This window comes from Capricornis sumatraensis, chromosome 9, assembly GCF_032405125.1.
Source record: "Capricornis sumatraensis isolate serow.1 chromosome 9, serow.2, whole genome shotgun sequence".
Taxonomy (NCBI): Eukaryota; Metazoa; Chordata; class Mammalia; order Artiodactyla; family Bovidae; genus Capricornis; species Capricornis sumatraensis.
The window spans coordinates 68,469,528-68,486,328 of NC_091077.1; the positions used below are offsets into that span (position 1 = coordinate 68,469,528).

The 16,801-nt window shown below is 46.2% G+C and overlaps 1 protein-coding gene across 3 annotated transcripts in view; it reads left to right on the forward strand.

Moving 5' to 3' along the window:
- CYFIP2 (cytoplasmic FMR1 interacting protein 2) overlaps positions 1–16,801 on the forward strand; it is a 109,626-nt gene that overhangs the window by 57,239 nt on the left and 35,586 nt on the right. For all 3 annotated transcript variants that reach the window (XM_068981260.1, XM_068981261.1, XM_068981262.1), the window contains 2 exons: positions 14,354–14,497; positions 16,183–16,273. In XM_068981260.1, the coding sequence (XP_068837361.1) occupies positions 14,354–14,497; positions 16,183–16,273 (235 nt within the window). The remainder of the gene's footprint in view (positions 1–14,353; positions 14,498–16,182; positions 16,274–16,801) is intronic.

A 16,801-nucleotide genomic window follows, 5' to 3' on the forward strand; every position in this document is an offset into this window, starting at 1 on the left:
TGTCCTCATTTAAGTGTTGATTTGTGATAATCACAGCCACCGTGCATTGAGTATTCAACATGGAGACTAATATTGCCCCCGTTTTACAGACTGAGAGATGGAGGCCAAGAGGTGACAACACTCAGCTGGGCCTAGCCGAGGAATGGCAGAACCGCAGTTCAGACCAGGGCCATCTCATGCCAAAGCCAGGGGCTTGCAGCCCTAGGAAAGATCCACCCAGATCTCCCAGCCCCATGCTGCCCTGTCTCAGAATCCTTAAATACAACATGGTTCCCAAACCTTTAAAAAAAAAAAAAAAAAAGGAAGAGGGAGAAGAAAAAGGAATGAAGGAGAAGCAAGCACAGGCTCAGGGTCCCATGTTAGTCACCATGGGCCTGTGACCTCCACGCCAGATGATTGTTTCACCTAAAATTTCCCTCTAGACCTCCTGTTTCTGCCCCAAGTGCTGTGAGTTCATTCACCTAGAATGTTCTGGCCAGTGTTTTTAGCCTCGCAGTTCTGTTGCCCGTGGCGAGAAGTGCTTTGCGTCAGTCACTCAGGGGCAGCTCATTTCTCCCCAAAGCCTCTGATCGTGTTTTGTCCATTTGTTTGCTTTTTTCAAAGCTGAATTACCCAGGAAATTAGTTTCACAGGTCAAGATAATCAGCTCCAAATACCAGCAGAGCTGCTCCTATTTGATACTGCTGGTTCTGTGACTGTTAACGGTGGTAATCACCAGCCACAGTTAGCGAGCAGTTGCTATGCCACAGGTCATGCTAGAAGGTCAACATACCGTAACGAATATGCTTTATTCATCACAACGTCTGAACTAGATTCCCATTTTACAGACAAGCAATCTAAGAGAAGCCATTATCTAACAAGACCCAAAGCCACGTAACCTCTGGATTTCCAGGTTTAGTAGTAGAATGTTATCACAAAATGAGGTGCTGGTACTAAGATTGGGTTGCTGCTTTTTCCGACACATCAAATGATCCCTTTTCTGTCTGCCACCCTCTCACTTTGGTAAGAGTGTGCCATCTTCAAGCTTTTTAGTTTCTTTTTAATTCTGTGTATTTGGGATAATTCAGTTCTTCTCCGCTGAATTGCCCTTGAGCTAAAATTCTAGAGACAGCCATAGTCAACCTGTGTGTGTTCATGGATAGGTAGCACCCAGCCTAGTCCTCTGCCCCTACTCTCTCTTATGAAAGACAGAGGTTTCATTTCTGATTGTAGCAGCACAGTAAAAAAAAAAGAAAAAGAAAAACAGTTGATCAGATTTTAACCTGAATTGGATACTAAGCCAGACTGGTTCCTTATGAGCTACTTTCTCTCCTCCCTGCCTCCCTCCAACCTCCTATTCTCACGCCCTTGCTCCTAGAGGAAGTAAGCTGCAGAAAGGTGCCCAGCAGTGAGTGATCTTCAGTGCCTGATTTTCTTATCTAAAGATGACAGTAAACTACAAAGCTCAGGAAGAGGAATGAGTTCCTTGCCATTTGGCTGGAAATGTTTTCCCAGAAAAATGGGGAATTAAAGGGACGAGGCAGGGGTGCTCAGATCCCTCCAGGAAGAGGGTCTTTTGCAGAGGAGACTGAGTACCTGGGCTCCCTCCGTGGGTCTCCTTCTCAAACATACCCATCCACCCTGTCCCAATACCTGCCACGTCTCTACAAATATACTTCTGACCACAGTGAAAAGAACTTAATTCATTACTTGTGCTACAGAGGCAATAGCCCTCGTAAACGCTTCCATCAGGAGTGACTGGGAATCCTGTTTCTTGTCATGAATCTCTCACATCTGCACTGGCTGTCTTTGCAGACTGAGTTTTCTCCAGCAGACATTTTAAAAAGCTTTCTGCCAAGATGTGGCACTTACAGCTTTTAGGATTAGATGTCTCCCTGTATTTGTTCTTCGTTCTCTCAATCCCCCCCATTTTTAGCTACTCTTATTACCATTGCCTGGCTCTCCTCCAAGCAGACTATGAAAAGAAAAGCCATTTCCATTCCCAAGAAGAGCCATGTATGTCCCTTACCTGAGGCTTGCAGTGATCCGGTTGTTAGGCACCCCTCAGAGGCAGAGTGGATCAGAGCCCAAGGATGCTGCCTCTCCCCTCCTCTGCTCTGGGCTCTCTGGGCTCTCCTCGATGTCTCTCTCACCACTGTCTGAGTAATTGCACTGTCGCCCCCAACGCTCACATTATTCATTTCTTCAGATCAGCATCATTCACCATGGCAACCAGCAGGCATCTGTACGCACGATGTTTCAATCTGGAAAGGCTTCTGCTCATTGAGAGGAGCTCTGATTCCTTCAGCCGAAAAAAAGGCAAACAGTCCTCTCCATGTTGATCCTCAGAATGAAACTAATTCCTCAAAGGCCCCTAAATTATCTCTCTAATAAGCTAGTTATCATTTTTATCCCTCATCCAGACCTTCTTTGGACAGTGGTTTCAAAGGCGAAGATGCCATTCTCTGTTTTCCCACAAGTAAAGATATATAATTACCTCCTCATCCCCTCCCAACCCAACCCACCACCAGTCCACCTCTGTGTCCTCTTATTTCTTTATTCTTGTCTCCTGAGGCATTACCTAGTTACATGACATTGGTCAAGATGCTTTTATTCTCTGGGCCTCAGTTCATCATCTGTAAGGCTAATGGCTTGGGCTGGATCCAGATGTCAGATAGAAAACATGAGTACCATCCCTGCCCGAGTCCTGAGCCCATGTGAGGCATGCTTCGTAACCATCAGGACACTTGTCCTGAGTTGGTTTGAGTGTTCCCCACCCTCACCCCACCAAATTCAGGTCCGGCCAGAACCTCAGAATGTGACCTTTGTTGGAAGTTGAGACTTTGTGGATTTAATTAGTTAAGGACCTAGATGTGTTATCACCCTGGATTTAGGGTGATTCCAGTGATTGGTGTCTTTATAAGAGAAAGGAAAGGGGGAGTTATGCACAGAGAGAGGCAAAGGGCAGAAGCCCACTGAAGCGATGCTGCCATAAGCCAGGAGGAACTGGAAGATGCAAGGAAGCTTTCTCCCCTGGAGCTTTCAGAGGGTGCACGGCCCTGTCGGCACCTTGATTTCAGGCCTCTGGAACTGTGAGTGATTAAATTCCTAATGTTTGAAGCCATCATGTTTCTGGTAATTTGCTACAGCAGCCCTTGCTCAGATGGATCTAGGCCTGAATCATATAACAATAAAACACAAGCTAGGTGTTTTTAAAAAGTCATCTTTTTTCTTCTTGGTTTTTGGCCAAAGTATCCAAGTGAACCCACCAAGGTCTCCTTTTGATTCACATCAGTGATAATCAAAGAGTTATAAAAGCTGCCCAGTGAGTCACAGACCCTGCCCAGGCCAACGGTCTCTGTGAGACGTGGGGTGTCGGGATGCCGGGTGTCCATCAATTAGACACTTGCTCTGTGCTTCCTGTGACATTCAGTCTTCCCAGGTGTCTGGCTGGAATCTGCTGTGATGCGTGCTAACGGTGAGTCCCTGCAGAGCATCACAGCGTCCTTCTCAGATAGGCCAGTGAACTAGTTTGCAGATGCCTTTTGAAAAGGTTATTTTGAGGGGAATAAAAATACCAGAGTTAGGGGACCTGTGGAGTGACAAGATGAAGCTCAAGCCTTTGCCACCAAAAACGAGAATTTATTTTTAGTGCTCCTGGATGGCGTTTTTCACACTGAGCTTTTTATTTGAGAAGCTGAGGCACTGGGAGAATGTGAGGTTAGATGTCCTCTTGGTTCACAGATGCCAAGAGAAGGAAAGGTTTCCCCAGGCCGGGGGACTGATGAGTGGCGGAGCCAAGAGGGGAATCCGGGTCCAAGGAACCCTGACTCCAATGCCAGGGCTCATCCTGCTCCCTTGGGTCGTCACCATTCACCAGCAGCACCCAGAGCACCCAGTGAGCCCTTATGGGTGAGACACGCCACATGGGCACACTTGACTCAGAAGATCGCACCCAGCCAAGCTCCTCACTGTCTCCACCTTCAGGGTGCAGTCACCCTTCTGCAGTCACCCAAATGGTGTCCTCTTCAGCTGTCAGGCCTGGGGGCCTCTGGCTGGTTTACACCAGCAATTAAGTCACTGCAGAGGAAACCAGCCAAAAGCGGCATCCCTGCTCCCTCCCTGAAGGTGGCAGTGAAGGGATAGTTGCGAGGGGGCATGCTCTGGCCCCAAAACTGATTGCCACCCAGTGGCTGAAGACCCCAGTCTGGGTTCAGATCCTGCCTCTATGGCCTTGGACAAATTTTCTGACTGTCCTAGGCCTTGGTTAATTCTTCTGTAAAAGACAAATATTAATATGACCTGCTTGATGATGTTGGAGCAGTGAGATGAACCCATCTCTGGAGTGCTGGGCTTAGGAATAGTGAGTGAGTGAGTTAGTGAAGTCGCTCAGTGGTGTCCGACCCTTTGCGACCCCATGGCTCTTATTATTTAGAAGGCAAGGTCCGTGGACATGAGCCATTGCCTAAGTTGGCTGTAGCTTCATCCAGAGGCTGTGATGGACAAGGTGTGCCGTCTGCATTATGCTTCCTTCCCTCTCTCTCTCCTTAAAACAGCTATGTTTTTTAAATGTGTCTCCTCATTGTACATAAAAAGTATCAGAAAGTTCAAAGACAGTAGTCAAACACAAACTACTCAGAAATAACCACTGAGAACATTTTGGTGTGTTTTGCATGTTTTTTCTCATTTTACCCATGGGGAACTCTTTGAGGTAGGCCCTCTTACCATCATTGTATAAAGGGAGAAACTGAGGCTCAGAGGGATTAAGTGACTTGACAAGTATCACAAAGCTAGGCAGTGGCAGCGCAGATCCCTGCACTGAGGTCTGTTGGTCCAGACCCCAAGCTCCCAGCCGGCCTCTTTGGTGCTGATCTCCCCTTTGGGCCGATCTTCAGTCAGGAGTGGTCAACAGTAGCTGTTTGCCTTGTGGTTGACTCCTCTGAGAGCTGGAGACAGGACTTTGCAATTTGGTGGATTCCAGGGTGATGGGAACAGGCAAGGAACTGAAAGATCTCAGAGGGACACCTGAAAGTAGCAGATAGAAGCCGGGAGAAAATCAGCTACATTTGAGAAATACAATCCACAAGTGTTTCCTCTTATGGAGTCTGGCGTCTAGGTTCCCCTGCCTAAGAGCTGTGTCACTTAGGGTTCAGTTCAGTTCAGTCGCTCAGTCATGTTCGACTCTTTGCAACCCCATGAATTGCAGCACGCCAGGCCTCCCTGTCCATCACCAACTCCCAGAGTTCACTCAAACTCACGTCCATCAAGTCAGTGATGCCATCCAGCCATCTCATCCTCTGTCGTCGCCTTCTCCTCCTGCCCCCAATCCCTCCCAGCATCAGAGTCTTTTCCGATGAGTCAACCCTTCACATGAGGTGGCCAAAGTACTGAAGTTTCAGCTTCAGCATCAGTCCTTCCAATGAATATTCAGGACTGATTTCTTTTAGGAGGGATTGGTTGGATCTCCTTGCAGTCCAAGGACTCTCAAGAGTCTTCTCCAACACCACAGTTCAAAAGCATCAATTCTTCGGCACTCAGCTTTCTTCACTGTCCAACTCTCACATCCATACATGACCACTGGAAAAACCATAGCCTTGACTAGACGGCCCTTCGTTGGCAAAGTAATGTCTCTGCTTTTGAATATGCTATCTAGGTTGGTCTTGAAGAAAGTCGAGAAAACCACTAGGCCATTCAGGTATGACCTAAATCAAATCCCTTATGATTATACAGTGGAAGTGAGAAATAGATTTAAGGGACTAGATCTGATAGATAGAGTGCCTGATGAACTATGGATAGAGGTTCATGACACTTAGGGTTAAGGGTAATATTAAAGGTCAAAAACCTTTAGCAACTGGTCACCAAAATTAGTATATGGGTCAAAACATTTAAAAAATGTTATTCTGTAAGTGAATTGTAGAGTTCTATCATAAAACAGCCTCCCAAGTGATATAGATTGTGGCACAAATCATTTCTTAAATTATACCAATAACTTCTCAATTGTGTTTTGGTCTTTGGAGATTGGTGATGTGATGTTTTGTTTGATTTGGTTGTTGGTGGCTAAACAGTGCCCCACTGTGAGCCTTGATTTGACCTCAGGGAAATTCATTCTACGCTTGCCGTGCCTCTCCATGAAGCCATAGTCCTTGGGGTCTAGAAACCAGGGCTTTGCTGCAGCAAGCTGGGTGCATCTCAGCCTGCTCCATACCTGGGTGCCAGCACTTCACATGGGGCCCGAGCAAGGGAATCTGCCCTGGCCCCACAACACCATCAGCAGCGCCACCCGACTTCCTGCCACTACTATCTTATCTGTGTGGCACCTCTCCCAGGCTATACAATATTATTTATCCCCCAGTCCAGAAGAATTTTGTTATTTTGGCAGTTGGTAGATATGGCAGAATATCATCTTGTATTTCACTGCAGGAGAGTCACTTCACTTCACTTGGGCTTTCTGACTTTCCTTAAGTTTCCTAAGTTTTTTTTGGTTGCACTGAGTCTTCATTGCCGTGCACGGGCTTTCTCTGGTTGCGGCGGGCGGGCACTGCTCTTCATTGCTGTGCGTGGGCTTTCTCCAGTTGCGGCGGGCGGGCACCGCTCTTCATTGCCGTGCACGGGCTTTCTCTAGTTGCGGCGGGCAGGCACCGCTCTTCATTGGTGTGCGTGGGCTTTCTCTAGTTGCAGCAGGTGGGCACCGCTCTTCATTGCCGCACGTGGGCTTTCTCTAGTTGTGGCGGGCGGACACTGCTCTTCCTTGCTGTGCATGGGCTTCTCACTGCAGTGGCTTCTCTTGTTGCAGAGCGTGGGCTCTAGAGTGTGCCCGCTGCAGTAGTTGTGGCTCATGAGCTTAGCTGACCTGAGGCATGAGGAATCTTCCCAGACCAGGAATTGAACTCGTGTCCCCTGCACTGGCAGGTGGATGCTTTTTTTTCTTTTTTTTAAATGACACACACATATTATTTATTGCAACATTATTGGACAGTGTTTCTCAGAGAAAATCAAGTGATGATAACATAGATAATCAAGATAAATATCATTTGATAGATAATAAGCAAACACAGGTGATCATGTATATATACTCTAGGAAAAGGAAATTAGGGGAAAAACTCTTAAAAGTGAATATGAAGTGTAAGATTTTATATATTTTAATATTTCTTAAGCATAGGAAGATGAAATCTCTTTTTACTATTGTCTACTTTTTAATTTTTATTTATTTTTAATTGATTGATGATTGCTTTGCAATATTGGTTTGATTTCTGCCATACCTTAATATGAATTAGCCATAGGTGTACATATGTCTCCTCTCTTTTGAAGCTCCCTCACACCTGCCACCCATTCCCACCCCTTTAGGTTGTTACCGAGCCCCGGTCGATTTCCCTGAGTCATACAGCAAATTCCCGTTGGCTATCCATTTCCATATGTTAGTGTATATGCTTCCTTGCTACTCTCTCCATTCATCTCACCCTCTCCTTCCTCTCCCCGGCCCTTGTCCATAAGTCTGTTCTCTATGTCTGCATCTCCACTGCTGCCCTGCAAATAGGTTGATCAGAAGCATCTCTCTATATTCCATAGATATGCATTAATATACAATATTTGTTTTTCTCTTTCTGACTTACTTCACTCTGTATAATAGGCTCTAGGTTCATCTACCTCATTAGAACTGACTCAAATGTGTTCCTTTTATGGCTGAGTAATATTCCATTGTGTATATGTACCACAACTTCTTTATCCATTCATCTGTTGATGGACATCTAGGTTGCTTCCGTGTCCTAGCTATTGTAAATAGTGCTGGCAGGCGGATCCTTAACCACTGGACCACCAGGCGAAGTCCTTCACTTGGGCTTTAAATTCATCCTCTGCTAAATGGGGATGATTATACCTGTGTTACCTGGTCTCAAAGGCTGCTTATGGCCCCCAGAGATACCAGATCCTAATCCTAGACCTGGAAATGTTGCTTTATTTGGGAAAATGGCTTTGCATATATGATCAAGTAAAGGATCTTGAGATGGGAATATTATCCTGGTTTATCAGGATGAGTCCTAAAGGCCATCACTAGTGTCCCCATAATAGAGAGGCAGAGGAAGGCTACACACACAGAAGAGAAGGCCAGATCTCAGCAGAAGGATCTGAAGATCACCATTAGTGATGCAGCCACCACCCAGGGAATGCTGGCAGCCACCAGAGCTGGAAGAGGCAAGGAACGGATTCTTGCCTCAAGCTTCTAAAGGGAGTATGGCCATGCTGACTTTGACATTGGCCCAGTGATACTGATTTTGGGTTATGACTTCCAGATCTATGAGAATAAACTTCTGTTGTTTTAAGCCATAAGATTTATGGTAATTTGTTACAGCAGCCATGGAGAAACAAATACAACTGGACAATTACAAGGGAATGGTGTAAAAAGATTCATGAACAGGGAACTATGATACACTTGTGTATCATCATATGAGTACAGAATTTTTTAAAAGCAGCATCACTGGTTTCCTCCAAAAAACTTTTGGCAACTCTAGATATTGTTGTGTTGATAGGGTACCTCAGAACAGGAGGGTTTGGTTCCTGTTCTCCCTCTTGCCTTCTCCAAAAGACTTTATTCATGGGACAGAAAACAGGAGAAGAGTTATTTCTTAAGGTCTCTACTTAGATCTTTCAAACTCTGAGCCGAGAAGACCAAAAAGACACCCCGATGTTGGAGAACCAGCCCTATGGCTCACCAGATGTCAAAAAGGGACAGACAGAACATCAGCACTTTTACCCACTCCCTCCAATGGATTTGAACCTGTAACTTAGGATTTATCAGTTCTTTCAATCATCTCATTCTGTGGTCTTCCCAACAAGAATGACATTACTGTTTTATGCATTTACCTGCATCCTCATTTACCTGCAGGTTTTAGAGTGAAGCTCCAGCTCTCTCCCTCTCTGAATTAGAGCTATGTTTGTGTTGGTGGGCTGATGGCATGCAAATTGCTCAAGGGACATTAGAGAAATTGTAACTAAAACAGGAAATTAGAAACAGTTTTAATTCCTCTTGGGATTTCTGAAAACAGCAATTGTGATTCCAGAAAGCAGAGATGCAAATTGCTTGCAAATTTGATTTGCCAAATAAACAGCCTTGCCTGTTTGGAGTGGTTGGTCTTGTTTATCATCTGGTGAAAGATAGACACTTGATGACTAAAAGTCCATCTACAACACTTCTGAATGGTTAAAAGGGTAGCTTTCATGTCATGAATATTTTACCACAATTTTTTAAAAAGTCCACTTATAGAGAATATTACAGTGCCCAGAATCTGCCAGATCAACTCAGCTTTTTTTTCTCTCCTTAAAATGCTATTTCACTTTTAAACAAATACTCATCTATGTCACACATTGATATTATGGCTCCAATTCCTGAATCAGGATTATTTTTTGAGATCTCATAAAGATCTCTATTGTGAGCAAGATGGTTTTAACAAAGCTTAATTTTAAGCAAGACATCCTAAACAAGGTACATAATTAGTTCTAAATGCAGGCACTGATTGTAGCCCAAGTCAGTTAACAGGATTGGTTCTATATAGAGACCTGTAGCAAGTTTCCAGTGTCTCAAGTCATGTTGCATTCCTGTTTTTCCTTGCCAAACCTCAGAAAATGCCCCGGCTCCCATATTCCCACATTTTCTCAATAGGGCCCAGCCTCCTACTGAACCAGCAGGTCAGATGGGTGCCCTGTGGGTGTGTGTGCATGTACTTCCCAGCATGCGTGTGTGTGTGTGTTTCCACCTGCATGGGTGTGGTGTGTTGGGTCGGGAGGGTGGGGTGGGGGGCGGCGGTTGGAGAATGAGGGGACCTTGTTCACTTAGAAAGAGGATTTGAATTCTGCTCATTTCATGCTGGTCCTTCCTGAGTTTGGGCCATCAACTGAGGCCTGAATGGTCCAGACCAGAATCCAAGAGTAATAGAGGAATGTCAACAAGAGGCCTCCTGTGTGTGGGTTTGTAAGGGGGACTTTTTTCAGCCCTGTGTGTGATTAAACAATTCCAAAATTCTTCTCTGCTTGGAACTCTGACAAGAGCTGCTGAAGAGTTTCCATCTACCCAACTCCATTTTTATTTGTGCTTGCCAGGAAGTGCCAAGGGAACCTTGTGTTAGAAGCTCCTTGGGTGGGGGTGGTGGCTAAGGAGGCTGCTAAGAAGGATGAGCACAGGGGAGACCGCAGTGGAGCTTGCACCTTTGGGGCGGGGGTGGGGGGGGGTGGGTAGGTAATAACACATCTATTCCCACCCTCTGTCCCAGGCAGAGCAACCTCCTAACATCCCCCTGTCTCAGTCTCCACTCAGTGCAGTCTGTTGTTGGACAGCTCCTATTTTTATAATGTTCCAAATACTGAGCAAAATCTGCATTGGGGGGGGCGGGTATCTTCCATCAGCTGATATCAACTCTGCCCTCTGTCACATCTGTCCCCGTGTAGGATATGCACTGTGTTGTACGAAATTTTACCCCATAGATGTACTCTCCAGATTCAGAGAATCGTGACTGTAGCCAAAGCATCTGGGAGAAATTTGATCAGGAAGCTGTATTTTCTTAGTCTTTACTTTCCAGTTACCAAAGGAAAGGAATATGAAGGGCTCTTATTTCAGCCAATGCTTCCAGCGTGCCTGGTACCATGCTAAGAGCTGTATATATGTCACCTCATTTAAATCTTGTACAATCCTCCCAGAGCTGGTATTATCTTTACTTAGGGAGTGAAAAAACAGTGAACATGTTAGTCGCTCAGTCATGTCCGACTCTTTGCGACCCCATGGACTGTAGCCCAGCAGGCTCCTCTGTCCATGGGATTCTCCAGGCAAATACTGGAGTGGGTTGCCACATCCTCCTCCAGGGATCTTCCCGACCCTGGGATCAAACCTGGGTCTTCTGCATTGCAGGCAGGTTCTATACTGTCTGAGCTACCAAGGCTAAGAGAGTTTAAATAATTTGCTCAGGATCATCTAGCTAGTAAATTTATGGAATTGGAATTTGAACTCAGGTGTGCTCACCCCAGTAAATAACTCTAGACTCAGACAAAGCAAGAAAAGAAGTCAGAGAATCAAAAAGGGGAAGAAAGTAGCTGATTGCTTTCTGTCCCCTCTAGGAATAACCACTTGAAAGTTCCGTGCTGTTCAAAAATTCCCTTCACAGGATATTTGAAAAAGACACTGAATATGCTCAGAGCTTCACTGGGTTCAGAAGAGAGGCCCAGCTCCAGGTGGGGAGGGTGAGGAGGAAGCTCCCCTAGGGATGAGTCCATGTGGTACCCCTCGGACTGTGAGTGCAACCCAGCCATCCCTCTCCTGTGCCCGTGAGGGCTCAAGCTGCAGTCTCTTTGGGAGGGAACTCAAATCAGGTTTTTGCTTTTTAATCTTTGAAAGCAAATGTTGGGAAGTGAATTGGACTATGATATACCCCAGTGGGCTTTTTAATTTCCTTTTGTTATTGAAGTATAATCATAAGCAATAAAATGCACTGTCTTTGTTTAGGCTGCTGTAACAAGAAATACAGTAACTGGATGGCTTAGACAGCAAAGATTTCTCACAGTTCTAGAGGGTGGGGTGTCCGGGATCAAGGTGCCAGCAGATTCCATGTCTGATGAAAGCCCACTTGCTGGTTTGCAGATAGCCTTCTTCTAGTACATGTGGAGAAGAGAGGGGAGGTGCAGGTGGGGAGGGAAAAAGAGAGAGAGGAAGGGGAGGGGGAGAGGGAGAGAGCATTTTCATGTGCCTTCCTCCCAGGGCACTAATCTCATTGATGAGGATACCACCCTCATGACTTAATTACCTCCCCAAAGTCCCACCTCCTAATACCATCACAATAGGGATTTAAGATTTCAACAAAAGAATTAGGGGGTGAGGGCACAACCGTTTAGTCAGTAACATGCACAGATCATGTGTGCATATAGTTTCATGAATTTTGACACATGTATACATGTGTGTAGTCAAGAACCCAGTCAACATGTGGGACATTTCCATCATCTAGCCACCACCAGGGGGAAGCCATGGTGTGTCTGCTGTTTGTTTTTCCCCCCTCTCATCCCTGGAGAGGGGGCAGGAGACTATGGAGTGGGCTTTGATTACAGAGCCAGAGCTGAGATGCACTCACTTGGGAGGGGGAGCCCCTTCTGCCACGTGTGCCCTGGTGCCTCACTCCCCTCTCTCTGGTCCCTGTCTGTTTGGCAGGGTGGCCGGTTACAGAGACACTAAAATGGTTTGCTCCGCACACAGAAAGTTACATGGCCTGGCTCCGTGGTTGACTATATCAAACTCAACAATTTATTTACTCCAGGATTTGCTGATCATCAGCCTCTGTGAACATCATGCTTTTTAATCAGTTATATTTTCCCTCCCCATAGACACTGCTCCTGCCCTACCCCATTTAGAAATCTATAGTAACTACCTACAAGGTGTCCCTCCTCCAGGCTTAGGCAGAGTTTTACTGTGACAACACACCAGTGTTGAGTGCAGAGTGCTGTTTTTTCACACTGTGTGTGCATGCTCAGTCACTAAGTCATGTCTGACTCCACCAGACTCCTCTGTCCATGGGGTTTTCCAGGCAAGAATACTGGAGTGGGTTGCCATTTCCTTCTCCACTCTCAAACTCCAAGCCTCTCCATATATAGGCATTAACTTAGCAAGAGAACTGTTATTCAGCCTGTTGGATGAGTGGGCTTGTGATTCCTCACGATTTCTTGCTATTAGTGGACACTCTAATTGTGTTCCTCGTGTATCCTTCTTATTAGAGGGTACCATGATTGTGATGCTTGTTTGTGAAGTTTAGAATATAGTAAAACATACTTGATGCAAAACCTAGGCTGAACATAATGGAATCTTCCCTGATGGCTCCAGACGGAGCTGAGAATCTTGCAGAACTCCAGAAGCACCACCACAGTTTCTTTTTAATTCATGTAGGATTTCTAATTAGCCAGCTAATAGATTACAGATGTGGTCTTTACATATTTGCATGCTCTGTATACAAGATTTTTACAATTCCAGATAGGGAGAACTGTACTCAAATCTAAAGGTTAGAGTGAAGTTTTTTCTTAAAAAAAAAAAAATGTTTAGGGTTTATGTAATAATTCTGCTTCCAAAGTTCACCTTTGTAGGCAGAGGTTAAAAACTTGGGCTTTGGGATCATAACCACCTGGGTTCAGACAGGGCTCAGTTACCTATGAACTGTGTGACCTTGAGCAAGCTGCTTACCATCCTGAGCCTCAGTTCCCTCATCTGTGAAATGGGGCCTAGAATTGTACAGATCACAGATCACATTCATGGGTTGTGTGAATTAATTGAAAATGCACTTGGAGGGCTTCATGAAGCCTGGCATGAGGTGGTCCATAAGTGGGAACATTTCAAAACAAAGTCACTGATAACTTCAGTGTCTCACCTAGCTGCTGCTGCTGCTAAGTCACTTCAGTCGTGTCCGACTCTGTGCGACCCCATAGACGGTCGCCCACAAGGCTCCACCATCCCTGGGATTTTCCAGGCAAGAGTACTGGAGTGGGGTGCCATTGCCTTCTCCATCTCACCTAGCTAAGTGAGACCAACTCAGAGCCCTTTATTTTGATCCTGTATTCTCAGACAGAAAGACCTTAAAGAGGTTCCACTAATTCAGCAACAGCATCTCATGGGGTCCAGAGGACAGTGGAGGTGGCCCTTCAGTGGTCAGGGCTCTGGGCCCTCAACCAGCACCCAATCAGAACATCTCAGCTTTGGTCTGTTTCCTGTATTTATTTCTGGGACATCTTTTTTTTTTTTAATTTTTTATTGCTACTCGAAAAGCTTCAAAACCAATGTTCTAATCCAACCCACTCATTTCATAGATGAAGAAGCTGAGGCTCAAAATTCCTGTATGGTTTTCCCACGTGGTTGGCAGAGGTCTCCTTCCCCTCAGGCCTCTTAGTTCTCAAGACCTCACCCTGTGATAGATGAAGACACCTTGAAGTAGAAAGAAGGCAACGATGAATCAGCTATTGAGGTTTCACCAAGGTTCTTCCAGCCAGTTCCTAGCATTGAAAATGCCCCTAGAGAAAGAAAAGCATTTGTTTCACCCTTACCCTGGGGCTCAAGAGTGAAAGTGCTGGTTTGTGTGTGGACAGTCAAGTGTAGCATGAGTCCTATTTTATAAAAAGATATTTGCTTGGAGGCCCTTTCTCCTGTTCTGTTAGGGAATTGCTGCCCCATCAGATGCTCCATCCTGTGGTCACTGACCACCACTCTCTAGTAGCATCTTGCAAAATGTATTCATAGGGGTTCCCCAGTGAGAGAACAAGGATGTCAAGCTTCTATCCTTCTGTGATTGAAACACCTCCTGCCAGGACTCATGTAGTGTGCATTCAGTTCTCTGCCACTGACTTGGCCACATCCTCTGTTTTCCAGCCTCTCAACATCGCCTACAGCCACATCTACAGCTCCTACAGGAACTTTGTGGGGCCCCCGCATTTCAAGACCATCTGCAGACTCCTCGGTTACCAGGGCATTGCTGTGGTCATGGAGGAACTGCTGAAGATTGTCAAAAGCTTGGTGAGGAAGGGGCCCTGGGAGGGGCCCAGTGGAGAGCAATGAGACCTGCTTTTACTTTTTAACCCGGCCTGAAAAATCCAGTAACAGGCTCTTCAGCTCTGTCTGTAGGAATCACCCAGGGAATGCTTTGCCCTTGTTCCCTGATTCCTCTCACCTATCACCCTGTAACATTTCATGCATTTTCTGAACTGCGGTTTTTTGCCTCTTCTTTTCTGATGCCGAGCTCCTCCTAGAACTTGCTAACTGAATTCAGCAATCTTGACTTTGACTTTAAGGCCTACTGGCGCTAGTGGCAAAGAATCTGCCTGCCAATGCAGGAGACAAAAGATGCAGGTTCGATCCCTGGGTGGGGAAGATCCCCTGGAGGAGGGCATGGCAACCCACTCCAGTATTCTTGCCTAGAGAATTCCATGGACAGAGCAGCCTGGTGGGCTACAGTCCATGGGGTCACAAGGAGGACTGAAGTGACTTAGCATGCACGCACGCAATGACCACTCATACCCGCCTCCTGCGCTGCAGTATCTAATTTGAGCATGACAAATCCATGACACATGTGCTGCCGCTTTTTCCACCCACACCCTTGGCAGATATCACTAATCAGTCACCACGCATCTTCCCCTTGGGATTTCTTGCTGAACACTGATACTGGCCTAGAGTTGTGTATCCCTTTGCCATCATTCTATATCCACACCAAGTATGGTCATGTGAGCATTCATTTAACCAGGACACCACTGCAGCAAGCCTTAAACATTTAAATAAGATTTTCTTGAACGTTTGAGATGATGAAAGAGAAATAAAAGTAAAGCATATCTATGTCAGGAATAGCAAGCAGAATTCGTCTGCTAACTTTAGTCCTCTGGTAGCAACTGTATATAATGAGGGGTTGTTCTAGGTTGTGAAGCTAAATTTAAAGAAGAAAATGTGGTAATTGATTAAAGGCGTCTACGACAGACACGGGAGGGATGAATGAACCATGCATATTCTGCGCATAAATTAGATGATGTGTCAATCTTCATAGCTCCCTGGTCCCACTTCATCTTAGATCTTCGTTTAGCTCTCATGTAAGTGCCCCAACCCCAGGAAGGACCCCATGCCTAGAAACTGCCCCTCCTTGAAGTCTGTGAGCCCAAGGGGATAATGAGAGCGTCCTCTATTCTGTCTTATAAAGGCCCTCGTTCCCTTGCAAAGAGCGATGGGGCCGGCCCACTCCCTTAGGAGAGATCCTGCTGGGACACATACATTGACACATACAGCATAGACGGGGTGCTTCAGTGACAGATGTTCATTGCTCATGGTTCTGGAGATGGAAAGTCCAGAGCACAGAGCCGGCGTGTGAGCAGCGTCCTCCTTCACAGACAGCTGTCTTCTCCCTGTGTCCTCACGTGGCAGAGAGTGTCTTTCTCTTGCTCCCTCTCCTCTCTCTTTTAAAGGCATTAATCCCTTCCTGAGGGCTCCTCCCTCATGACCTAATTCCTTCCCAAGGCCCCATCTCCAAATACAACCATACTGGGGATCAGGGTTTCAAGATATGTATTCGGGGGGAGAACAGATATTCAATCCATAGCACTTATCCACAGGTCTCAGCTGAACCCCTGTACACCCGCACTGGCCCAGCATTCAGCCCTGAGACACTCATATGCAGCAGCCGTGGATTACTCACTCATCTTGTACTCTTCCTTTGTCAGCTCCAAGGGACTATCCTCCAGTACGTGAAAACACTGATCGAGGTCATGCCCAAGATATGCCGTCTGCCCCGGCATGAGTACGGCTCCCCAGGTGGGTGATGGGGAACCAGGAGCGGGGGTGGTGATAGGAAAATAATCCAGACCCATCCCACGGTGGAAGGGGGCTCTGGCAATGTGCCTTGAAGTATTTGCTTCGCTGACATGGCAGCAGGCTATCACAACACTGGGTTTGCACCCTCTCTCTGCCACTAAATTGCCCTGGACCATTTTTAATCCCCCTGATTTGTCTGACAAGAGTATCATCTTCCATCAGTGAACATAAGTGGTGCCCGCTGGGCCTGCTTCACAGCACTGCCCGGAGGCTGGAAGAGGTCCACAAACGTGAGAACCGTTAGGTTGTGAGCAGCGAGGTTTAGTTGTAAAGGTCTTCCTTAGCTCAGCACATCCACATTCCTTCCTTCATGTGTCTATTTGGAGGAGACTGATGCCCCAGGCCTGGCATAACATGGCATTTCTAAGGTAAGTCAGGAAATAGGAGTTTTCACCACTCAATCTCTGGGCACAGAAGTCAGCCAGTCTTCCCTTCCCTGATAGTGACGGCACCTGGAATGAGTTTGGA